Here is a 27066-nt window from a genome sequence, read left to right on the forward strand (position 1 = left end):
GGGCGTTTTGCATCAGGTCGAAAAGGGTGCTGATGCACATACCAACTAACAATGTTAGGTAGTCGTCGGCAAAACCATAAGTAGGAAAACCGCTATTATTGAGTTGCCTCAATAGCGTATCTGCTACGAGATTCCACAAAAGCGATGATAAGACTCCCCCTTGGGGGCATCCACAAACACTCAATTTCCTAATCCCTGCTAGACGCAATGTCGAGAAGAGATATCGGTTTTTGAGCATTTGGTGAATCCAATTGGAAATCATTGGAGATATACCATGACTCCGTGCGGCTTCCAATATGGCATCGAAAGGCACGTTGTCAAAGGCACCCTCGATATCTAAGAAAACACCCAAACAAGATTGCTTTTGAGCGGATGCTTTCTCGATATCGTAAACAACCTTGTGTAAAAGAGTCACAGTGGACTTTCCAGATTGGTAAGCATGTTGGTTCACATGAAGAGGCACGTTGCCAGATGAACATCACGGATGTGATGATCCACAATGCGTTCTAAGCATTTCAGAAGAAAAGAGGTCAAACTGATAGGTCTGAAACTCTTTGCTTCTTCATACGACGCACGACTCACTTTCGGAATAAACTTTACAGTAATATCCCTCCAGGATTTGGGAATATACCCTGTAGCAAAACTGCAAACAAGTAGTTTTTTCAAAACATGTTTGAAATAATCAAATCCCTTCTGAAGCAAAATAGGATAAATCCCATCTGCCCCAGGAGATTTGAAAGGAGCAAAGCTATTAAGAGCCCACTCAATCGATTCTATAGTTACAATACTCCGAGCCGAAGCTAAAGAATCATAACTACAAGAAAAGACATCAGGATAATCCGAAGATGTAATATCCACAATCCAGGGAAGTGTGTGCTGAATAAGCATTCCAGAACTTCCTCATCAGAGGAAGTCAGATCGCCATTTGGCAAACGAAGTTCGTTCACCCGGAAATCCTTAGATTTCGCAAGGATTTTGTTTAACCGACTGACTTCACTCATGCTGGAAACATTTGTACAAAGGTTTTTCCAGCCGGATCGTTCAGCGGAGAGCTTTCCTGTAGGCCTTGCGAGCCGACCTGAAAGCCTCCGAACCAGCCGAACGTCGTCTGTTCCAACTCTTTCTACATTGTTTCCTGAGTTTCGCCAGATCAGAGTTCCACCAAGGGGTTCCTCTTGTGATCTTCACAGACCGTAGAGGGCATGCTTCTTCAAAAGCTTCCATGATGAAGGTCGTTGTAGTATCAACGGCATCATCTAAATCACTTGGAGTGTCAATGGATGGTGAATATCCATGAAATTTGGCTGCAACCAAATCAGTATAAAGATCCCAGTTTGTTGACCGAGGATTCCTGAAACGCAATGTTTGCGAAGTAACATTAAAATGTTCAAAAAAGATGTAGCGATGGTCAGATAAAGATTCTTCATCTGACACATGCCAATTGGTCAGCTCGTGACTAATTCTGCTAGAGCAAAGCGTTATATCTAACACTTCCTCTCTAGCAGATACCATGAAGGTTGGGCGGTTGCCTATGTTAAGTAATGCAAGATCTGTACTACTTAAGTACTCCATCAAACTGGAGCCTCTCAAGTTAATGTCTGAGCTGCCCCAGATGATATGGTGAGCATTAGCATCACTACCAACAATTAGCGGAAGGCCTTTTGAAGTGCAGTATGCGATGACTTGTTTGAAAGCATCCGTAGGGGATGGTTCATCATGCGGTAAATACACAGAACAATAGACGTATTTCCTGTTGAGGTTTCCAACAGATACATCAATTGTGATAGCACATACACCTCTGGTGGTTAGTTCAGAGATGAGTGTAGCAACTATTGCGTTGTTGACAAGCACACAGGCTCGAGGCATGACACGCGAGTTTGCCATTTCATGTTAGTTATTAGTAGTTATTCAAGAAGCAAACAAAAGCATCAAACGCTTTGCCGTTAGCTTTTTTTATGAAAATGAAAAAAAAATTGATGCAGTAATGGTTATGGTTTCTGGTTGGTAGTTCCATGAAACGTATCATGCTACGCCTATTACAGTAATGTTTCAATTTTATCACCCCCTCCGCACGTCAGACTTTCATTTTCCATTAATTTGCTGTTACATTTAAGAGCAAGTGTTTCCCACTTCTCTTTAAGATGGATATTGAAGACGCGTTTTGCAACGTTATCATAGCAATCGTGTATAGGCATCTACATCAGTCGTTTATATTTAGCGAGTTTTACTTCCCTAAAAATTAGATTTATAACAAGACTTTCAGTAACTGCTAGCCATTTTGTCATCAACATCAACTATTGGCGAATCATTCTAAAGTTTTGCTGAAAATTGTACGAGAAATTCTTTCAAATATGTCTATCCTGAAATTACTCTAAAAATGCCAGGTGAAATTCTTAAGGATCTTTGAAGAATAAAAAAATCTCTAGATATAGTAGGTACAGACCAGGAACTATAAACTCGATATCTCAGTAATATTTCTTCCAAAACATGTTTTTGTTTTTTTTTATATGTCTCTGAAATTTATCAGAAAATGCTTCTAGAGCACTTCTAAACTAATTGAGCTATGTTAGGAATAATTTGCACAATTATATTTGTATTTCTTCGGCCACAAGAGTATTGTGTTGTTTCTTGTTGTGTAGGCATCGTTCCTGTATTAAGTAAGAGTATCGCAGCATAATCGATTGCGTTCGCCTTTGCCTAGTGTGAAAACGTAACCAATAGACGCGTGGATGTTTAGTATTTATGTGTTGTTGTTTCTTACTCACAGGCCCAGAGTGTCGTAAAATAGTGTTGCACGATCGTATCGTTTTTCGCGATAGGTCGACGGGAACTCGATTGATTGATTGATTGACAATCGGTGAGCATGTTCCTTATTTTTTTTGAACAGTAGTTGTCATGAAGAGTAAGGTAGGGCAAAAGTTCGACCCTAGTTGATTTTTTTTTATCAAAGCAGATAAAAATAAATGAATACCGTGTGGTGGCTCTACCATTCATGAGCTGAAATTTTGCTGAACGAAGGTACGCCAAATGTCTTCTCAATTATGAGTTACAACACTTTTTGTATGTGTGAGTCTTATTCGAACTCTTGCCCCACCACTAGGGCAAAAGTTTGAATCGAGTGTTTGAGGAATTTCGCTAACCTTAGCGCATTATTTCGACACTTTGGTAATAGAAATACTAATTCCACACATTTTCTAAAAGTTATACATACTAAAGCATCTTCAAAATATACCTAGTTACGCCCCAAAATAAAATATCGAATTCGATTTCATTACAATAAATTCCAATCCATGCGTTGGAAGGACCATCGCATATTACAATTCTTTGATCAAAAACCAACATTTCGTCATAACTTTTCGAAATATTGATCAATTTTCATAATTTTTTGGGTAAAAGACACTCTTTTTCAAAATGGCTTCGAACAACCTTGACACCCGAAGGAAATTATTTGAGTTGAGCTCAAAAACTTCAAAAGAAACTCTTGCCCCACTCTACTCTAACCGTAACACACTATTTTGACACTTTGGTAATAGGAATATCTGAAACCAATTAATATTTGATGTTGGAACTGGAATACACTTTAAAGTACGATCTGGATTTTACTCAAAACAGGGTTAAATTTACTACACCAACAATTAATAGTTTTCGCCAAATTCAGATAAACAACATTTTTTTCAACTTTTATCGAATTTTATTACTAATTCCATCATATTTAGGGATAATACATATGTACATTTTGTAGAATTTTAGGTTTTTACCATAAGCTGCCACATGGCTCGAACTCTTGTCCCACAATTTGAACTTTGGCCCAACTATGTGTAAAATACGATTTTCAAATCTGTTTAGTAAAAAATTATACATGATAGAGCCTAGTTACGCCCCAAAACAAAACAAAAAAATAAATTCGATTTCATTGCAATTCCAATACATGCATTGGAAGGACCATCGCAAATTACAATGCTTTGATTAAAAACCAACATTTTGTCATAACTTTTCGAAACATTGATCAGTTTTCATAATTTTTGAAGTAAAAGACTCTTAACCATTACACCAATTGGTCATTCCACAAACAAAGATTTCTCAAAGAGCTTTGACTGGCAATAAACACTCTCTTTTTCCCCAACTTCACAATGTACAATATTATTATTAACTATTTATTATGGAGAAATTCATCCCCGTATTTGTACAGCAGCTTTAGGACATTTCGTCGAATGGCATTTGGTCGAAAGTACATTTAGTCGAAAGGGACATTTGATCGAATGGACATTTAGTCAAAAATCAATATGATTTTATGCAAACAACAACGTTGTTCATTTTGTAATTTGTTTACTAGGTGTCGGTTTCGTTAGCCGTTGGCGTTTTTTAGAGTTACTGACTTTTAATCGTAGATTTTTCGTTCTTTTGTACATAGATACTTCATTCAAGTTTCTTGATATTCAACGAACTTTCTCCTTCTTTTTAGCTTAGGCATTTCTATCATACTGTGGTTGAATGTTATTACTGCTGATTTGCTCATCAGAGATTCTATTGGGGTGGTCTTCCTTAGATGCAAACAATTAAAGAAAAGCCAATGCTTAAAAGAAGGAAAACTACACAGCGTAACAAAAATTAACTTTTTGTCTGTCTCAAGAGCAAACTTATGTGTCTCCGAAGGATTTTGGGCCGCTGAATCCGAATCCGGGCTCAAATTTGCTCTAACACGCGATAGGGCAAAATATGCGATTTGAGCTTTTTTGACTGCAAGCCATTAAGTAAGGCAATATTTTTTTAAGCAATCAAAAGGTTAATTGGTCAGTTAACATCTAAATTAACGACTCATGTAAAATATTTCGTTTTACCAAAACGAATTTGATAGTTTTAAGCGATTTATGCTAGGTACGATATTTCCCATACAAGTCAATCTCCAAAAGTTGCATGCAAGTTTTCATACCAACATAAAATGCTTAAATCTATCAAATTTGATTAGGTAAAACGAAATATTTTGCATGAGTCGTTAATTTAGATGTTAATTCACCAATTAACCTTTTGATTGCTTAAAAAAAATATTTCCAAGCTTAATGGCTTGCAGTCAAAAAAGCCCAAATCACATATTTTGCCCTATAAATTGAGGTATATCTCAAAATTGTGACGTGTTAGAGCAAATCTGAGCCCGGATTCGGATTCAGCGGCCCAAAATCCTTCGGAGACACATAAGTTTGCTCTTGAGACAAAAAAATGTTGCGCTGTGCTATTTGACGAAAAGTCAGTAGCTTCGACATAGGTATAAACAAAGTAAAATGATTGAACTTAAAAAAAAACACCCTAAAAGAAAGAGAAATCACAGATAAAATTATCTTCATTTGGTACATAAAAACGCAATGAACTTGTTGAACATGAAGGAAAAGTATTCAACAAAAAGACATGCTCCAAATCTAGATGCTCCAAAGATCTCAAATCTCTGAATAAAATATAGTATAAATAGGAAACTCGGAAGAATAGCCTGTGTTCAAAAGAAGGACAAATCGTTTCACAAGTCAGTATATAAAACTAGAAAGGACGGTAGAGTAAATTATCAATAGTTGCACACCTTAAAACTCGCCAACTGTTGCACGAAAAGCATGGAGTGTGCAACAATTGACGAGTTTTTAAGATGTGCAATAATTGTCGATTTACCCTATATGTTTTATAGAAAGAAACATACCTGAAAAGTTGGCAGCTCACACAACCATACCAAACGTACGTTCGACCAAATGCCTTTCAACCAAATATCCTAAGGTCTGTTTGAATAAATATCAATTATACTGTGATAACCCCAAACAATAATTTCGTGGGATGCTAGCATAAGACTGAAGTTCAATAGGCTAAATCCAGGAATCATAACATTAAGTTGAAAATTGAAAATAGCAAATGAAATGAGTTATAAGATTGAGTTGAATAATATGTAACAACATGTGACTGGTATTATTTCAATCGAAAATTATTCTTATTTAAACAGAGGCTTTTCTCTCGAGTAATGCTTTTATAGTGTTAGCATTCAAACATAAGCAATTCTTATAAGATATACTGTAACAGTGTAACAATGATGCGACTAAATCCATAAAACATAAGATGAACTTGGCAGTGTTTGGATGATATTGAGCACGACTTCCTTTGAGTTGACGACGTCTGGAAAATAGTAGAATTGTCCATTTTAGTCTTTAGAGGTCCAGCCTTGTGTGAATTTAGCCTTCTGGTATTTTGGCCTTTCATAGGTAGCCCAACTCTGTTGATGCCCAGTTTTTTTTTTGTAGATGCTCTCACAAATTAAGCAACAAATTTTCGAAAAAAAAATGGTATGCGAACCCATGACTTCGGCAAATCCAAGTTCACACAATAAACACTCAGTTTTTTGCAACTCTATTTATTTTTCAGCTATGATGAAAATCTCCAACACATTTCACAAAGTTTATGTTGAAGCATAATATACAAATGATCTCCTTCCTCTTCTCACAATCCAACCACGAGAAATTCTCACAATCACCATAACGATAACGTTGTATCAGTCATCACCGAATTAGTAGCCTAATATGTACAGCTGGATGACCTTGCTCCGAATAACAACCACCCAGCTAGTTGAAACCAAACTAATCTGTGAGTTGATTGAATCTCATTTCATCAAAATTTGTATGATCATCAAAAACCAATAAATAACCTACATAAACTACATCTCCAGCCACTTTGACAGCTCTCACAGCAAAAGCTTCATACCTACACAACACAACACATATGAATCGAGCAATAATGAGGAATCCCATTCCATCAAGTTTACGGTCGATTTATACACGGTTCGGCTAGTTTATGAGTTTTTCGATCTCGGCGCAAAACAATGCGCGCCATTTCGGCTGTATCGGAATTTCGGCAGTGCTCTTCCCACATGGTCGTTGTTAGTTGGTCGACCACTCGTGCACAACTGTTATGGCGCTAATCGAATCAACTGGTAGGTGCGGAATGTGCCACCTCTATGCGTTCCAACAAGTCACTATGCCGCGCGGCCGGGCACATATGTGGGTGGTTTGAATATTTGCATCTGTGGGGCCGTTGTGCCAAAACGGGAAGAATCCACATCATGTGATTAGTTAGTAATCCTATACAACACAGGATGGCCATTTTCAAACGAGGTTGATTAGCTGTCGATTAACATGAGTATAATAACCTAAGTAACCAAAAAGTCAGATATTTGAATACTTTTTCATCTAAGCAGCATGTCAGAGGGTAGTTTTTAGTCTCCTGAGCAACTTAATTCTCAAGTAATTTCAGAACTTGAAAGTAGTATACCCTTCTAAGAAGCTTTGCTAACTTTGCTAATAAAGACGAAGAAATATTTTTCCGTAGTGTGAAGTACTAGGGTCTTGTACCATTTGGGCAGGTGTACTTATTTTGAGCACTTGCAGCTATAACTAAATCAATTTCAAACCGATTGATTTGGGTTTTTGTTGAGGTTTTGTAGAGTTAGATACTGTACGTGCCTAACTCTAAACAAAAACTCAAATCAATCCGCTTGTAATTGACTGCTGCTTTGGTGCGGTGTACTTCATCGTACATAAAACGAGAAATAAATTAACTCGTAAGTGAAGTTTCAAACGTCAAATTTTGCGTAATTTTTCGATTTTAGTTCTACACGGGCTGGTTATTGATAGTCTACATCTTTTTGTTTTCATCTGATAAGCCTTTGGCAAGTAAGTTGGAATATCTGTAATTATTATTGACTATTGTACAGATGTTGGCTTTCTCGGTCTATGGTCAATTTAAACGGCTAGTTTTGGATTATCCTTACGTTTCGGCCGGCTTTATTTGGCCTTTATCAAGGGAAAAACTAAAAACATTGCACATTTAGTATACTTTAACATTAAACATTGATTACTGGTACCTACTCAGTCAACCGGTAATCCAAAACTAGCCGTTTGGATTGACCCTAGACCGAGAAAGCCAACATCTGAACACTAGTAGTATTCCGGCCGAAAATCACCTAAAATTATTGACTATTTTACGTCTGACATCACGGGAATCAGCGCATATGACAAAGTAAATTTCTATTTAAAATTGTATCTGAACTTTGTGGAGCTTAAATGTGTATTTTGTTACGGAAAGATGAACTTTCGGTTACTTGTAAAGACTTTAAAAGTTTTACGATTTCCAGTGGATTTCCAACGATCTTTCAAATAAGCCCATTCCCTCTGGCTTTGTCCGTCGTAATCAGCGCGTATGCCATTTTCCGGCGTCTCAATTGGGGTGCTACTTTTTCGGACTACCTATACCTTCCATTTTCATTTTCATTTTTCATTTTGCAGCAGTTGGTGGGGCAATAAGAGCGCAAGTCAATCCAATGCCGAAGATCAAGGAGGGGTAATGGCCGTAATAGTCCGTGCGGACCACATGAACACCATCGGAAGGGTAATGGTATAGGTTGGGGAAAGGTATTAGACTAGACTTGAGACACAATAATGCAAATACAGTAGAAAGTGTGAAATTGGTTTCTGTAGTAAGGTTCATGTTGTATGTTAGGTCCTTGTCAATTTGTCAGTTAGTTGCCTTAGATTCCCAAACTTAAGTAGCGTTACTGTTTTGCCCCATATCAAATATGTAGTCTCTACTCTACTCTATTGAGGTGTTATATTAAGTTGTTATGTTCATTATGTCAATAATTGCTAGTCATAATGTTTTTGCGTCATTTATTGCAGAATATTATTTAAGATAAGTAGTAATTTTCGTCCAAAATGTCCAGAATAATTGGTCTCATTGATAACGCATTAGCTTCATTGTACCTAACAGGATTCGCTCAGTCCTATTAGTTTTTCTTGTGGAAAACATGTCACTCCCTCACTTTTCATATAATACCAACATTTAAAAACGTTAAATTATCTTCCTTGTCATACATAGGTAATGTTGTCCAGCTTAGTCAAAGAAGTAGGTAATCAGTTTTCGTCGAGTCGAGAAGCATTGACGTCAACAAAGCATTTTAAGTTATTGATCACGCGTTAGCTTTGGAACTATAGGCAAAATTAAGTGTTGCAACTGGCGCCGGGAGTTAGTATGGACTTGAAAATATCAATGCTATTCGGCTGCAAAATTCGACGAGATAAAAAAGTTCCACAAATTTGCAAAAAAAAAGAGAATTAGAGCTTTTGAAAAGAAAACTACTTGAAAACTAGTTATTCGTTCGTACGCGTTACGTTAGTTAAATTTTCATTTACAATGCGAAAAACCGAAGTAAAATTTCCCATCCACTTAGTTTCCTGAGAAATTCTTGTTTCCCGCCGTATGTTAGTTATTGACCTTTGCACGCTTAGAATTCAGGTTCCATGAAGAGTCTTTTACATTTGTTTACTTACATATGTCGATGATACTTTCCCCATAGATTGTGTTTGTTAGCTTCTGGTTGTCTTTCGAAGATCTTCCATATGTTAATCTGAAAAAGCGTGTGCTCATGCACCGTTCATGTTCCGCAAGGATCCGAACCATGCAACATTTAATAGAGAAAAACAAAGAAGGAAAAATTGATTAGTAATTATTATGTGTATAGTGTTTATGTTATGAATAATATCAGTAACTGTTTTAGTTTTAGTGTGTATGTGACCAAACAGGAAAAAAAATCGTCACGAATATCAATCATAATTTAATGTATTCGATGAATAATATTAATTAATTTCCAAGAAAATAAAATATTTTGTATTTGCAGCATAGCTGGGCCTTTAAAAATTTCAAAATTTGATTAGGATGCCGAACCATCTGGGCAGTGGCAACCATCTCGGACATCCCCTGTCACAACCCAATCAACATCGAACCAACTGACCCAAATTCCCGTGCTTGGGTAGATAATGCAAATATCTCACCGCGAAAAAGAAATACGGTCAACCAGTCCAACCGGCCGAGAAACAGCAGAAAAATATCCAAAATAGAGGCCTCTCCCTAATGGTCCAACTACCCTATATCGACTAATTATTTCCTCAATGTGGTCCACGTCGTCTCGCAGTCATGTGTAGCTATACTTTTTCTTAAACTTTAAAACTAAATATTGCAACTAATACAGTAATGAAAATAATGTTTAGAGTTGAAATGAGGACAAATCTGTAATACAATTGATTTAATAATTGAGTTTTTTTAAACATTCATTCGCTTTATTAAATTCAATTTTGACTGCGAGACGATGGAAGGTGATTCACACAAGAACGCTTATCGGATGGCACTTTATCCGATGAAGTCAATCGAAGTATGATTCCCCTTCCTTTGCTTAAATCCGCCACCCAAAGCACGCACCCAGTCGGCCATTGAGGAAGCCGTTGGCTATTAGATCGAATTATCCAGGGACATAAGTTGCTTTGATGGTCACTCCTGTCGCACCCATTAATCTAATGTTGTTATATCAGGAAAAAAAAACAATAAAGTAATAAATAAATATGTTTTAACAACACTAGCAACAATTGAAACAAGAGGGCCTCAGAAGACACTCTTCCCTAGACAATATTGATCCAAAGCCCAGGGTCGGACTACCTATACCTTCCGCGGATCAATTACGTGCTACATCCGTACCGAGAGTAACGGCGCGGCCATAATGAGCGCTGATTATAATTGATTTAAGCTTTAATTATCTCTTGCCGACAGCTACGACGACGATCGATGGATTCCGACACGGGTAAGCCTTCATAACGTTTTCGCGCCACCGTTTGGGTGATGTGAGAAAAGTGAATATCCCGCGGAAATCGATGCACGTATCCGTCCCGCTATCAGTCGGTCGGTTGGGGCGGGGTCACGTGTTGCTCTGTCAGACGAGCCGAAATTATCAGTTGAACTTTCATCGTTTGAAAGTTTAATCCTTGCCAGGATTGGTATGGATGAAATTGTCGAAAATCAACGTGATTTCATCATCACCGGTTGTTTAATTGCTTGGGATTTGCTTGTAAATGGTTGCCATTCACAACAAGAGGAGTGAATGGTACACATGGGCTCTTGTACCGTGATGTTTCGTGCAGTGATGGGAACTTCCACTTGCACTTGCAAAGAGTTACATTCACTAGCCATGTACTATGTCAGTTCAGAAGCGTTCTATCAAAAACAGTGTATGGATGAATTTTACCTAGTAGCTTTATCGAAAAGTTCGCCGAAATGAGTACGGGTCTCAAACAAATTCGTAAAAGAGCTATGAAGCTACGTCTTTTCACGCGGGGAATGAAAATTTCACTCACTCCGTGGAGATGGAGAGTCACTTTCATAGCTCTGTTACTACTTTGATATGCGTGCAAATTTCTAGTACAAGGTAACAGTCCATCATGCATCGTGTTTTGATAGCTTGCTTCTGAGCTGAAATAATAGCAAGTGAGTGTAACTCTTTGCAAGTGATTGTTCCTATCCCTGGTTTGGAGTCACCAAAATCCAGTGCTGAAAATTATCACGATCATCACGTGAAGATCGTTCGATTCGATTCCTGATGATGGGATTTGTGACGTCGTTCAATACTTGTACTAACTAATTCATGTGCATCTATCGCACTCAGTTGTGCGTATTTCTGCTACCTACAGCAAAAGATGAAGAAGAGAGTCATGAGCATGACAGTCATATTCATATCAGTGGTGATGATCACAAAACGAGGATGGCGGGTGACGTGTGAGGGAGTCAGTATTTTCTGGTGTTAGGGACAGTAGAAAGAGCGAATCAGAATGGATCGCCATCAAACTCGAAATTCATCTCTAATTATCTGCGGAAGTCGGTCAAAGATGTTGTATTTACTGAATAAAATACGACAAACTAATCAAACTAAACCATAACCACGATTAGGGTTCCTTAGAATAGCTCGATTTCGAATAATAAGATCAGACAGGCTGACACTGTGATAAATCCAGCAGTAGTATCGTTTTCCCAAGTATAGTGCAACATTAATCACAGCATTACTGTCCCAACTTGAACAGAATATAACAGAGATCCTGCGTCGCTCAAATTGACATAATATAAAATAAAATTATAAAATTCCCTGAGTTTTCCAGGCGGAATTCTGAAAGCTTTAATTGAAACATTAGCCTAAAATTGTATAACATTTATATACCGTGATTTCGGGTGAAATTGATTAGTTGGGTGAAATTGATCGACGAGAGGACCATTTTTATTTGCTAAAAATTACGCTTTGAACTTAGAAAAATTTGTAAAAAATGTTCATTACCTGGCTCAAGAGTTATTGGATGATGAGTTTACATGTTTTACAGTCAATTAATCACATATTTCTGTATAAAATTCAATATTTTCCGAAACAGCCTGTCAGGCGAAGTTCAAAGACACTTTCAAACTTTTGTTACCGTAGCTGTATCGCAAATGTAATAAATATTCGAATGAATGTTTCTAGCTGCCAAGTATTCCCTAAACCCGATTTCGTCATCAAAAGTTCCATAAATATTGAAATTTATGCATAAAATTGCACTTTTCCGGAAGTTATAACATATAATGTAAATTGCATACTTTCAGGCGTTTCCTTAAGATTTATGAAACTTCAAACTTAAAAAATTAAAAATTTACTAAGCTTATAAAAAATTTGCATTGCTTTTCGCATTCCGGGGTGGTTAATTCAGGAGGAAAAAATATGTTAACCATTACAAAAACATTTCGCTGACTGATCAATTACACCCCGAAATTGAAATTTTTGATTTTTTATTTCAAATGATATTTTTTGCAATAAACTGATTTGCAGTAGAATTTTTGACCTCGATGATTGATGAAAACCATGGTCGTACTTGTTTTAAAGCATCATATCGATAAGTATTCAAAAATGATTCGCCAAAAGCTAGGAAAATTGACCAATTTCACCCAAAATCACGGTGCTTCACAAAAACTACAGAAATATCCAGAAAAAATAAGAAAACATGTTAAGGCAAAATGCTTCAGATTATATATTCCACAGAATGGCTGAATTCTTCCAAGAACTTCATTAGAACAAATTCGAATATAAAACAAAAATCGATTTAAGATAATTTTATATTGTTTCAAGAGTTCTTTTGGACCAATTACAAAAATCACTTGAACATTTCCACCGAAAATTTCTTTTAAAACGAAAGCACATCCAAACACTTTAAAAGTAAAAAAAAAACGTTCAGGAAATCAATAAGTCAACTTTACCGGGGCCCTTGGCACAGAGATCACACGTTTGCTTCATAAACGAATGGTCATGGGTTCGATCCCAGATCCCAGTCCCGACACTTTGTCAATTGCTCTTCCCCCCGAGAGCTGTTAGCACTTGACCCTCTTCTAAGCTCAAAAAAGTAACCCACCAGACCATATGATCTTTAACTGCCTTGCAAGTTTTGAAACTGCTCCTGGATGTTTGTTTTCTGTGCCGGTGGTGTAGTAATGCTGAAATTTCAAAATTTATCAATGATTCTTCCTTGTATTTCTCTGAGATTCCCCCTGAATTTCTATCGTAATTTCTCTTTTTAATTCTAGTTGTATAGTTTTTCATCTAGAGGTTTTCTTATTTATTTGCTCCCAAAAATAGTTACTACCGAGGTTTTTTTCGGGATTTATGAATGTTGTTCACACGGCGAAGACTGGCGCTCGAGCCTAGCTATTTAGCACTGTAGTTGGAGGAAATGCCAATGCAGAACCCGTAGCTTCCGGGAAGGTAAGCCCAGCTCCCTGGGTTAGTGGGTTGGTGTCAGGCCCTGCGAGCCAGCCGTAAAAAAGACTAGCACCGGAAAATCAACAAGAGAAGAATGCGAACCGATACCAATGGCGACGACCACAGCGACGAAAAGGGACTTGCGATTGGAAGCTCGGTACGTGGAACTGCAGATCTCTCAACTTCATCGGGAGCACCCGCATACTCGCCGATACACTGAAGGACCGCGGGTTCGGAATCGTAGCGCTGCAGGAGGTGTGTTGGACAGGATCTATGGTGCGAACGTTTAGAGGTAATCATACCATCTACCAGAGTTGCGGCAACACACGTGAGCTGGGAACAGCTTTTATAGTGATGGGCGACATGCAGAGGCGCGTGATCGGTTGGTGGCCGATCGACGAAAGAATGTGCAGGTTGAGAATCAAGGGCCGATTCTTCAACATTAGCATAATAAACGTGCACAGCCCTCACTCCGGAAGCACTGATGATGACAAAGACGCATTTTACGCGCAGCTCGAACGCGAGTACGACCGCTGCCCAAACCACGACGTCAAGATCTAAACGCTCAGGTAGGCCAGGAGGAGGAATTCAGACCGACGATTGGAAAGTTCAGCGCCCACCAGCTGACGAACGAAAATGGCCTACGCCTCATCGATTTCGCCGCCTCCAAGAACATGGCCATTCGTAGCACCTTCTTCCAGCTCAGCCTCCCGTATCGTTACACCTGGAGATCACCACAACAAACGGAATCGCAAATCGACCACGTTCTGATTGATGGACGGCACTTCTCCGACATTATCGACGTCAGGACCTATCGTGGCGCTAATATCGACTCCGATCACTATCTGGTGATGGTTAAACTGCGCCCAAAACTCTCCGTTATTAACAACGTACATTACCGGCGGCCGCCCCGGTACGATCTAGAGCGACTGAAGCAACCGGATGTCACCACCGCATACGCGCAGAATCTCGAGGCAGCGTTGCCGGACGAGGGTGTGCTCGATGTGGCCCCTCTAGAGGACTGCTGGAGTACAGTGAAAGCAGCCATCAACAACGCAGCCGAGAGCACAATCGGGTACGTAGAACGGAGTCGACGAAACGATTGGTTCGACGAGGAGTGCAGAGCGGTTCTGGAGGAGAAGGATGCAGCGCGGGCGGTAATGCTGCAGCATGGAACCCGACAGAATGTGGAGCGATACAGACAGAAGCGGAAGCAGCAGACCCGTCTCTTCCGGGAGAAAAAGCGCCGCCTGGAAGAAGCGGAGTGCGAGGAAAAGGAACCGCTATGCCGTTCACAGGAAACACGCAAGTTTTACCAGAAGCTCAACGCATCCCGCAAAGGCTACGTGCCGCAAGCCGAAATATGCAGGGATAAGGAAGGGAGCCTCCTGACGGACAAACGTGAGGTGATCGAAAGGTGGAAGCAGCACTTCGACGAGCACCTGAATGGCGAAGAGAATGTAGGCACGGAGGACCAAGGCAGCGGAGGAAATGACTATGTTGGTGCAGCAGAGGACGGGAACGAACCAACTCCCACGCTGAGGGAAGTTAAGGATGCCATCCACCAGCTCAAAAACAACAAAGCGGCTGGTAAGGACGGTATCGCAGCAGAACTCATCAAGATGGGCCCGGAAAAGTTGGCCACCTGTCTGCACCAGTTAGTAGTCAAGATCTGGGAAACCGAACAGCTACCGGAGGAGTGGAAGGAAGGGATAATCTGTCCCATCCACAAGAAAGGCGACAAGTTAATGTGTGAGAACTTTCGAGCGATCACCGTTTTGAATGCCGCCTACAAAGTGCTATCCCAGATCATCTTCCGTCGTCTTTCACCTAAAGTAAATGAGTTCGTGGGAAGTTACCAAGCCGGTTTCATCGACGGCCGGTCGACAACGGACCAGATCTTCACCGTACGGCAAATCCTCCAGAAATGCCGTGAATACCAGGTCCCAACGCACCACCTGTTCATCGACTTCAAAGCGGCATACGACAGTATCGACCGCACAGAGCTATGGAAAATTATGGACGAGAACAGCTTTCCGGGGAAGCTGACTAGACTGATAAGAGCAACGATGGACGGTGTGCAGAACAGCGTAAGGATTTCGGGTGAGCTATCCAGTTCATTTGAATCTCGACGGAGACTACGACAAGGTGATGGACTTTCCTGCCTACTATTCAACATCGCCCTGGAAGGTGTTATGCGACGAGCCGGGCTCAACAGCCGGGGTACGATCTTCACGAAATCCAGCCAATTTGTCTGTTTTGCGGATGACATGGATATTATTGCCAGAACATTTGGAACTGTGGCAGAACTGTACACCCGCCTGAAACGTGAAGCAGCAAAGGTCGGACTGGTGGTGAATGCGGCTAAGACAAAGTACATGCTGGTAGGTGGGACTGAGCGAGACAGGACAAGCCTTGGCAGCAATGTTACGATAGACGGGGATACTTTCGAGGTGGTAGAAGAATTCGTCTACCTCGGTTCCTAGCTAACGACTGACAATAACGTGAGCCGTGAAATACGAAGGCGCATCATCAGTGGAAGTCGTGCCTACTATGGGCTCCAGAAGAAACTGCGGTCAAAAAAGATTCACCCCCGCACCAAATGTACCATGTACAAGACGTTAATAAGACCGGTGGTTCTCTACGGACACGAGACATGGACGATGCTCGAGGAGGACCTACAAGCACTCGGAGTTTTCGAGCGACGGGTGCTAAGGACGATCTTCGGCGGTGTGCAGGAGAACGGTGTGTGGCGGAGAAGAATGAACCACGAGCTCGCTGCACTTTACGGCGAACCCAGCATCCAGAAGGTGGCCAAAGCCGGAAGGATACGGTGGGCAGGGCATGTTGCAAGAATGCCGGACAACAACCCTGCAAAGCTGGTGTTTGCAACTGATCCGGTTGGCACAAGAAGGCGTGGAGCGCAGAGAGCACGATGGGCGGACCAGGTGGAGCGTGATCTGGCGAGTGTTGGGCGTGGCCGAGGATGGAGAGCTGCAGCTGCAAATCGAGTATTATGGCGGCAAATTGTTGATTCAGTATTATCATGAATTTGATGTGAACTAAATAAATGAATGAATGAAATGAAATGAATGTTGTTCATGGGACTTTTACCATAGTTTCTTCCGGGATTACTGGGTCTCCGCTGGAATACCGCCTAGGATTTCTTCCCGGATATTTCTCCAAAATTAATCCAAATCTAAAGTATCTTCATTCCTCTTAGTGGTTTTCCGGGATAGCTTTTCTCTTGGGATTTTGCGTGTTTTTAGCAGAAGTTGATCCAGGGATTTTTTCCAAAGAGGTTCGCGACAATTCTCTTGGATTTCCTCTCGAGATTTTACCCGTAGTTCCTCATGAGATTCCTCTTAGAGGTTTTAAGAGTTCATCCTTGAGTTTCCCCATTTTTTCCACGAAATTACTCCAAGAACTTTTTTTCCGAGATGTCCTGATTTTCTCGGAATTTTTCTGAAGCTTCTCTCGAGATTTTTCCGAAGCTTTTCGCCAGATTTCACCTGGAATCCTTTCGATATTTCTCCGGGAATTTCTTCGAAAACAATCTTAGTTAAAAGTCCTGGGTAAATTCCGGAAAATTCAAAGCGACATCCCAGTGCCAACACCGTAAATTACCCAAGTAACCAGTAAGCATTTAAAATAGCATTCCTTCAGCATTATAGTAGCCTTTACGACAAGGCGTTTAATGCTAATTAGCCGTATATGCGCCTATAGTGCTACCTTAGAGCAGGTTTTGGCAAAATAACGGGCTGTCTTAGTGCTATCCCTTCAGGAACGTCGCGACGAAATGTCAAAGAAGCGTAACGCCTCGTCGAGCAAAAAAAAAAACAAAAATAGATTGACGTCTGCTTCTCGTTCTCTCAGCCTGCTTTCCGCTTCATCGTCCTTCCATATTCCAGCCGGTGCTAGGTGGTACTTTTTTGCTGATTTTTGTAGTGATGTAGATTTGAACTTACGATCCGGAGATTGATGAATTATATCTGCTTCTGATTCTGTTGCTCCTGATCCACAATGCTAAAGCTGTTCCGGTGGCGTGCGTTGATTTAATCGCCAATATAAAAAATAATTCGATAACAGCTTCAGATTCAACATCAAAAACTTGTTTTCATTTAGATGTTTCATTGTGGTAGAAGATTACGATCCCATCTTTTAAATATCTGTGGAATATGATTCTTTCTTCCCTCTTTCAAACAATCCTATGGTCCACCAAAGCATCCACCTATGCGGCACACATTTTCCGACGAAATGATAACGGCTTATTCAAATGCTTAGTGGTTACCTGGGTAATTAAAAACCAGAATTTTCTGAAAACGCCAAAAGAAATCTCTGCTAATCAACACCGTATTTTAATTGTTTCCCGGAATTTTCGGAGAAAAAAAATTCCGCAAGAACCTTTAGGAAAAAACCAGCTGAAAATTCGGTAGAAAATGAAGGGAATCTCTAGAAAAAAGCTCACGGCAAGTTTCTGCAAGTTCTTGAAGTGCTGGATCCTTTCGGCAGACGAATGAGCGGATCATTGACAGTTGCCCAACAGCGCATCACAATGGAGTTATGGCAATACGGAAGCCAATTTAGGTGGTACTTCCCGCACGTTGTGGAAGTCAGTAGCAGTGTTGTTTTTTGCAAGTTCTGGAACAGTTTTTCCATCTTATCAGGCGCTAACTTTGGCCAGATATACGCCAGCTTCTTACCTGGAAGAGATGGTGCATCCTCACTGCCAACCAACGGATGAACGGACCACGGACGGTTGTCCCGCAGCTTGAATTTACTTATGTTTTGCTCATGTCGCAGGGCAACTGGTAACGAATTATTAAAACATTTTCTACTGTAGTATGACACTGATCTCTTGACCACCTCTGAATTATCGCGCGAGGTAAGTTACTTGTAGTAACTTTCATAGGAATCTCGGAATTATCTCTTGGTAAACTCCCAAGAAGAACACCGGAAAGAATCGCGGGAAATCTTCAACAGGAGAGACTCCGCGACAACATCTGCGATATCGAAATAAATACCGGTAGAAATCCCACGAAAATGTCTTCGGATAAAACGGAGAAGGAATCTCACGAGGGACTCTGGAAGCACGTGTATCTGAAAGAAATTCGGTTGAATCCTCGTGAACTTCAGCAGAGATTGGTTAGAAATCAGAAATTTTAGAAGATTCACAAGAAAGAATCCTTGTGAGAAATCCTGGAAAGTATTCATGAGGTATTTCTAGCGAAGTTACAGAAAAAACTCTGACGGAATTGCAAAATCACGAATGGTTACTAACATTTTTCCCAATTTGAACATTCTTTCCGTTTCTTGTTTGAAATAATTGCAACCCAATTGGCACCTCTAGCTATGCCAAACACGTCGCGGTGTCTAGTTATGTGCTGTGATGCTCCCTCATCGTGGTCGTCGTCGGTCGCCGGTGCATTCCTTGTCGAATCACACACAAATTTACGCCGGCATTTTCTTCGACTTTGTTCCGTGGTAGGAGCAACACGGAAGACGGGAATATTACTGTGGGAAAGTATCGAAGCCAGCGCGGAATCGTTACGCGCGGGTGCAGCATGCCCATCTCTTTTCGTCGTCGGTTGCATCGCATCTTCGCTGGCTGGTTTTCTAGACACCACACCTATTAATAGCGGCGGACGTGTCCGACATGTTTCTCTAATTTTGAGAATTTACGTGCGCTATTTTAGGACCATGTATCCCATATATACCGGCAAATTGGATTCCCCCGCTTTCAGGCGGTGTTGATTTGTTGTGGAATTTCATTCTTGGGGATGCAATCTCGAAAACACTTATTTGCGTTTACAAACAAAAAAACAATGGCACGATGAACAATATAAAAAAAAAACAAAAATCTGAGTTAGTGAAAGACTTAACTTCATTTTATTAAAACGCAACAAAACCGTTAACACGGTGAAAGCAAATGATCAAAAGGCTATTCAAGGCGGAAAGAAAAGGTTATCATTTGCATTATTGGGTAACGACTTAACAAAAAACTGCAATTTCTAGTGCAATTTTATCAAATTCGTGCAATATTCATAGAAATTTAGAAATTATGTTAGACCTCTGTCAGTTAAGCTTAATCTGGTGGAACTACTCTGTATTACTTCTAAATATTAGTTGAAATTGTAACAACACAATCAGGTGTTTTTGTATTGTTCTTGCTTACTTACAAAGGTATAGTTTAGAAAGATTAATTACCAACTCGACCAGAAATGTCAGGTAATATGTACAGTGACCCCACAATTTATGAATCGGCAAAAATGACCACAGTTTATGGATTTGATCAACATGGTGATTCATAAATAGTGTACAAAAGGTGATTCATCGGTGTGGGGTCACTGTACGTAGCTCAATTCTATATCTTTGGAAGTTTTATGTTTTTCTGATGCCTTCGAAGCCCCATACACCGATGATTTTGCTCAAAGAAGAACTGATTTATTCATACACGTGTCGCCAGGGCCGTTCGGCATCGTACTTACACCCGATGTGAACACATCCCCAATGAATTGAGTAATTCTAATTCTGTGAGCGCAATCCAACTCAGCCTCAAATCAAAAGCAGTGACAACTCACACATCATTTCCCTTCAGTTGTAGCAAGGCTGCCACTCCGGCAACCGCTGCGCTGCTGTACCTTCCTACCAATAATGCGCCAGTCAGTACCTACACGGATATGTACCTCGTTTGTCCCCAGCAACAGCCAATGAATACAAAATTGTAAACATGTGAAACCGAACACATTCGGAAACGGATGCGACGACAACCGACCGCATCTAAAACCGCCTCCTCTCTCTCTCCATGCTGGAAAGGATTTTAATGAATATGTTCTTAGATGCAAAGTACGCGGTCGGTCGCCCACGCGCGGGCTGAATAAACAAATTTCAGCAGCAGCAGCAATGTCTGTCGGGTCTCGGTTTTTAATGAGCTTGGCATCGCGACGGTCCGACGTTCCCGGTACATATTTGCGACGGATTTTGGCTTACATGGGTCATCGAATCTGGCTCTCCAGTTAGCCTAGTTGTTGAGGCTATGGATCGCCAATCCGGAGACGGCGGGTTCGATTCCCATTCCGGCCGAGAAAATTTTCTCGGCTCCCTGGGCATAGTGTATCATTGCACTTGCCTCACAATATACATATTCATGCAATGGCAGGCAAAGAAAGCCCTTCAATTAATAACTGTGGAAATGCTCAAAGAACACTAAGTTGAAGCGAGGCAGGCCAAGTCCCAGTGGGGACGCAGAGCCATAAAGAAGAAGAAGAAGGTCATCGAATCACTGTTGCTGTTGTTGTTGCCGGTGATACGGATGGTTCGATAAATGGAGAAGACTGGGAAATTTGATTGTGGTGGATTATAACTCTTCCACAACATCGTCATTATTGTCACGGTTGGCGAACTGTGAATGACTGATGAACTGCTTTCAGGTTACAAATTGTGGAAAAGCCAACACAAGCCCACTCATCTACGTACTGATTTTATATGTTCGCAAACTATCGAATAAATTGATTGGCTCTGAAATCGGAGGCATTCCTACTTTCTCTTGAAGTACTTGCAGTAGGTTTACAGTGGTGGTCAATACTTTTACCGATTTGGTTGATATTAAAAAAAAGCCCATGCTATATAAAGTTTTTGAATTAATATCTGTTGTATACATCATCTAATTTGACTTTATCTACAAAAAGAACATCTAGAACTTAAAGGAAGCTCTCTGTTGGTGACTGAAAGTGCTTATAGAACAGTAAGCTGAGGAGCAGGCATTGTTCCAGTGAGGGCGTTACGCCATACTGAAATATACTATTTTTGCTCGGAAAGAGGTACAAAACATGACAGGATTACTTATATATACATCGTAAAATTATGTCAAAATTCTCTTTTTTTAATATTTTTATTTTCGTGAATTTTAACTTATGCTAATTCTTCACACCAAAATTCTCTGTAAAAAAAATAATACTTTTTTTTGCAAATATGTTGTCCAATACTGTTTGCCGTCACATGAGACCGATGTTAGTATGCATGAACTGCACCCTCATCTCATCAACCTGGGATGATGAAGCCAGTTGTGAGGGCGGATGTTTTGGTGGTACGAAAACCTATCTCCGCCCACCCAACCCTATCCCTTCATATTGGTCTGGTCTGTCGGAACAAGTGAAACTCTCAAAGATTATCCATGCACCCACAGATGATTCCCGTTGAGTGGCTTTCCTTTCCACTTTCGTCACCGTCACCGTTCCGATGGAAGAGAACAATCGATATCACTTTGCTTGTGATGATTAGCTTTTTGGCATTTACATAATCGGCTGAGTATTTGGATAGCACATATAAGACAAGCGATAAACGAGCGGGGATTCAGCAAGAGCATGCTGAGGATGCCTAAGTTCGACTGCCGGTTGCTTTGAACAAAATTTGGCTAAAACAATTTATTACGATTTGTTGCAAAAACAAACACAAAACAAAAACAGAAAAAAAAACAAACTATAACTGATAGCGCTGTGATGAGAGAAAACATGTAGCAGCTGTGTTGCATACCCCACAACTTTCGTAGGGGAATTTCTATGTAGGTAATCTTGTGAACCTGATGTTTGCTACTTTTTGTGCAAAAGAAAAGACAAACTCGTGTGCCATGCCTCGAGTATGTGTGCTTGTCAACAATGCAATTGTTGCAAAGCTCGACTCTGAACTAACTAGTAGAGATGTATGTGCTGTCACAGATGATGTATCTCAACAGGAAATACGTCTCACGGTGTCCCAAACACCGTTATTACCAAATACAAATGTCCACCCAAATGGCACCCGGCATTCGAAAGATGTACTATTCTAGTATCTCCTCTCATCTCCTTTCATCGAGGGAAACTAAAGTTTTCGTTATTTGAAGATTTTGAGCCATATCTATAGGATTTTCTTGTATGAGTAAATATGCACGCACGGTGTGCCTGATACCGTTATTAACCGTTATGTGTCCGACAAACTTTTTGCTTTCTTCTACACCGTGCTTTTTAAATGGGCGCTGGGTACCCGGGTACACTATCGGCCACATAAGGATTAACAAATAAAAATGTACTCCAAACTTACACCCGGCATTCGAAAGATATATTATTCTAGTATATCCTCCGAAAATTTGAAAATGTTTCATCGAGGGAAACGAAAGTTTTCACTGTTTGAAGATTTTCCTCTATTTCCATAGGATTAGCTTATTACGGCAATATTGTCTAGAATGTTTCATTGGCTCTTCAAATCATAAACAAATATTACACAAACACCATTCCAAAGATACAACAGTTTCACAAACACCATTCCAAAGATACAACATTCAAACAACTTCTCTGAAAATTTGACAACATTTCAAATTACAGTGGTTTGAAAATATAAGATATGATAAAGTATAATAAAAATGTAGTAACTTCATAGAATATTCTTCCAATTTCTCGTGTTAATCATTCCTCGCAATGAATATATATTTTGTAACTCATCTAAAACTTTGATTATATATCACATTGTTTGCGATACTGTTACAAAACTCAGTAGTTGTTTTTAACGTGTTTATATAAAAGCGATAGTTTGCATATCTCCAATGAGATTGAAATCAAAGCTTAAAATTGTTGTTACTGATTATCATTCAAATGGAATATTTCTAAATTCACGGAAAACACGTTAGTAACCGGATCATTATCTTGAAGCCGCTGAAACTCGGGCGCGATTATCCAGCGTCACGAGTTCAAGAAACAGCAGGAAGATGCGTTTCAATATCCAGCGCTTGTCAGCCGAAGGGGTTGCTGCACAGTACCATCAGAAGCTAGACGAAAGGATAGGAGAGACCAACGGATCTGGGGATGTCAACAGCTTATGGGGAGTTATCCACGAAGCAGTGACAACAACAGCGCAAGAGGTGATACCCAGTCAACCAGTCATCGTATAAGATGTTGTATAAGATGCTAAAGTGGAGGCGATATACGTACATTTTACATGCGCCTAAATGGAAGCATGCACGTATATGGCCTCCACTTTATCATCTTATGCAACATCTAATACGATTACTGGTTGTCTGGGTAGGTACCGCTCAGCGACGCCAACGTAATGGTTGGTTTGACGAGGACTGCCAACGAGTGACGAACGAAAAGAATGCCGCCAGAAGTCGAATGCTAGTGGCCGGTACCCGGCAGAACAGAGAACGGTAAAGGGTGGCAAGAGCAGAAGAGAAACGAATCCACCGCAGAAAAAAAAAACGGCAACACGAAGAGAGTGTTATTGCTGAAGCGCAGGAAAGTATGGACAAGAACGATATGCGGAGGTTTTATGCAACTGTCAATGGCGCGCGGTACAAGACTGCGCCAGTGCCCGCCATGTGCAATGACCGGGAAGGAAATTTTCTGACAGACAAAACAATGGTGGCAGCCAGGTGGAAGGAGCACTTCGAAGATTTGTTGAATGGTAGCAGCGAAGGAGCACCCAGGAACAGGATTAACATAATGGATGACGGTCAAGCAGTGGAACCACCAACACTGGATGAGGTTAAAAAAGCCCTTAAGGAGCTGAAAAACAGCAAGGCTGCTGGGAAGGACGAGATCCCGGTCGAACTTCTTAAGCGCGGGCTGCTACATCAATCAATCCACCAGATTATTATAAAGATTTGGGAGGATGAAGAATTGCCCACCAGCTTGGTTGGATGGCCTCATATACCCAATCTACAGGAAAGGGCACAGACTGCACAGCAAAAAATATGAAAGTTAAACAGCACGTAAATTGAAGATCAACTGAAATTTGCTGCAGAAAAATGTAAATCACCAACATTTAACGTCAGCCGAGCAGCCCGCTGCTGGTCAGACGGCTTGTTTACAGATTTTAAAGCATATTCGCTTTAAATTTACATGCATCTGCTATAAATCATGCCAGCCACTCTCCGTCATCAGCTAAACGGCTGCTCGCAGCTGAGGCGGTTTCCCCGTTGTCTCTCTCAGTACTCTCTGCAGCCGCCGGAGTATGTCGGTAATGCGTGCATTAGGGTAGAAGCAGTTTAACTTTGACTGTCTGCACTTCAACAAGCTGGAATAGCCGAGAGAGCTCGGGCGTTCTACTCACACCCCAAGGGTCGGAGTTCAATTCTCGCTCGGAGCTCAATTTTTCTTTATATTTTCTAACAGATATATATCTGCAATGTAATTTTAAGCTCGCACACCAATTTCCATCACATATGACGAGGTCCTTTTGTTACATTCGATCTGTCATAATTTTACAGGTTTTTTTCGAACTGTGTGGAGTGTGCCAATTACAGAGGGATTACCCCTTTAAATTCATCGTATAAGATACTGTCGCGTGTTCTGTTCAACAGACTGCGACCTCTTGAGGAGTCCTTCGTCGGCGAATACCAGCCTGGCTGGTTTTCGTGAGGGCCAATCAACGACGGATCAAATGTTTATCCTGCGGATGACTCACCTCCTGTTCATTGATTTTAAAGCAGCGTACGTTTCAGTGAAAAGAAATGAGCTTTGGCAGATAATGTCAAAACATGGTTTTCCGGCGAAACTAATCAGACTGATACGCGCAACGCTGGATGGATCAAAATCAAGTATTCGGATCGCGAACGAAGTGTCTACGTCGTTTGTGATTTATTGTTCAACATTGCACTCGAAGGATCGATTAGGAGGTCAGGCGTGCAGAGGAATGGCTCTATCATCACACGGTCGCACATGCTCCTCGGTTTTGCGGACGATATTGATCTCATCGGCATCGATCGTAGGGTAGTGAAGGAAGCTTATGCTCCTCTGAAGAGAGAGACAGCGAGGATAGGCTTGACGATTAACTCTTCCAAGACGAAGTACATGATAGCGGGTAGAGACAGAAGCAGGCCTAAATGTGTTAGTGCTGAGGTAGTGATTGATGGGGAAGTGTTTGAAGTTGTTGAAGAATTTGTTTAACCTGGAACACTTGTGACATGTGACAATGGCGTTTCCCGTGAAGTGAAAAGGCGTATTGCAGCTGCGAATAGGGCCTTTTACGGATTGCGTAAAACCTGCCAGCTTAGGTCCCGTAACTTGCAAACGCAAACAAAATTCGCTCAGTATAAGACGCTGATTCTTCCGGTTGCCCTCTACGGTCACAAAGCGTGGACGTTAAAGGAGGTAGACCGAAAAGCTTTTGGAGTTTTTGAACGCAAAGTGCTGCGGACAATTCTCGGTGTGAAACAAGAAAATGGAGTGAGGCGCAGACGCATGAATCACAAGTTGTACCCAGTGTACGAAGATGCGAATATTGTGAAACGTATAAAATACGGCAGACTTCAGTGGGCTGGTCACGTAGTGCGAATGTCGGAAGAAAGAATAGCGAAAACAATATTCAGCAGAGAGCCCGGTAGAGGTAGGCGACTTCGTGGGCGGCCGCGAACTCGCTGGCTGCAAGCGGTTGAAGAAGTTCTACGATCCCTACACGCTCGGGGAAACTGGAAGAACATCACCCAAGACCGACGAAGATGGTGCTCTACTATACGCTCGGCGTTGGAGTAAAGTTACTTTGTAGCCAATAAGATATCAAGGTAGGTTTTTTCACAACCTCATTGAGTTCCAAAAAAGATTGCTTTGAAAATCAAAAACGCGTTTTTATGCGTTAAACCTGCGAAATACAAGTTGGATGACGTGTTTCAAATTGCTCGTCACGTCACTTTTCCTTCCGCGAATTTTTGCTCTTCCGTTTGTGGTATATCTGGAGCTACGCCACGAAAAATGTGATTTCGCGAGTGGGTCCCGATCATATTCATCATCAAAAACACGTTGTCAGTTGCATATAATTATCCGTTCAGCAAATTGGATGATAAGATGTGAATTAGTTTTATGCAAAATCAGCACGAAAGAAGTGAGGAGAGTGAGCGGTGGTGGTGTGCGGTAGCATTTTTCTCACGCGTAACGCTTCGGCTGAAAAAATGAAAATTCTGCTGAGGATTCTGCCGGTGGAGTGTTCCCGTGCCGTATCTGTGTTAAACAACGCGAGTTTTAATGAAGACTTATTTGGAATAGCTAAAACAATAGAGTTATTGAAAAGGTCGTGAACACGAAGTGAACAAAAAATATAGCAAATAGAGAGGAGTTTGTGCGGCGTTTGAAAAAAAAAATAAACATTGGACGGGCAAGTGAATTCACATACGATACGACAGACCAATTTTTCCGCCGTGGTCTGCGTAGAAATGAGAAGTGAATGGTGATTCAAAGTGCTATGGATTCCATCCAAGATTCCGTCAATTGGACGTTTATAAGGCAGAGGATCAAGATGAATCAAACTATGGATTCCGGGAGAAAGCATTGACTTGGTGAGATCAACCCATAATATATTATAATACATTTGGGCATACGTTGGGGATTTTTCGAATTTGACGAGTCATATGGCCAATTTGTGTGCACCGTACACCGGGTTTGGGGTGAAATTATGCTTTAGACAGACAATCTACCTGAAGCGCCAAGCACAAC

The 27066-nt window shown here is 40.8% G+C and overlaps 2 protein-coding genes across 2 annotated transcripts in view; one reads left to right on the forward strand and one right to left on the reverse strand.

Annotated features, from left to right (window-relative positions):
* The window catches only part of LOC115263181 (cyclin-dependent kinase 14-like), a 632917-nt gene that overhangs the window by 574754 nt on the left and 31097 nt on the right, over nt 1-27066 (reverse strand). The gene's annotated exons all lie outside the window — the stretch shown is intronic.
* LOC134287218 (uncharacterized) lies at nt 13533-16700 on the forward strand. Its single transcript, XM_062848893.1, has 2 exons — nt 13533-15519; nt 16155-16700. The coding sequence occupies exons 1-2, from the start codon at nt 14287-14289 to the stop codon at nt 16506-16508; spliced, it is 1587 nt and encodes a 528-aa protein (XP_062704877.1). The 5' UTR covers nt 13533-14286; the 3' UTR covers nt 16509-16700.

The sequence above is a fragment of the Aedes albopictus genome, chromosome 2 (genome assembly GCF_035046485.1).
Source record: "Aedes albopictus strain Foshan chromosome 2, AalbF5, whole genome shotgun sequence".
In the NCBI taxonomy this organism is placed as follows: domain Eukaryota; kingdom Metazoa; phylum Arthropoda; class Insecta; order Diptera; family Culicidae; genus Aedes; species Aedes albopictus.

Coding starts and splice junctions, on each gene's coding strand:
- LOC134287218 (XM_062848893.1), top strand. CDS start 14,287: ATGGCCATTCGTAGCACCTTCTTCCAGCTCAGCCTCCCGTATCGTTAC. Junction 15,520..16,154: donor CAACGGACCAGATCTTCACC/GTACGGCAAATC, acceptor CATCAGTGGAAG/TCGTGCCTACTATGGGCTCC.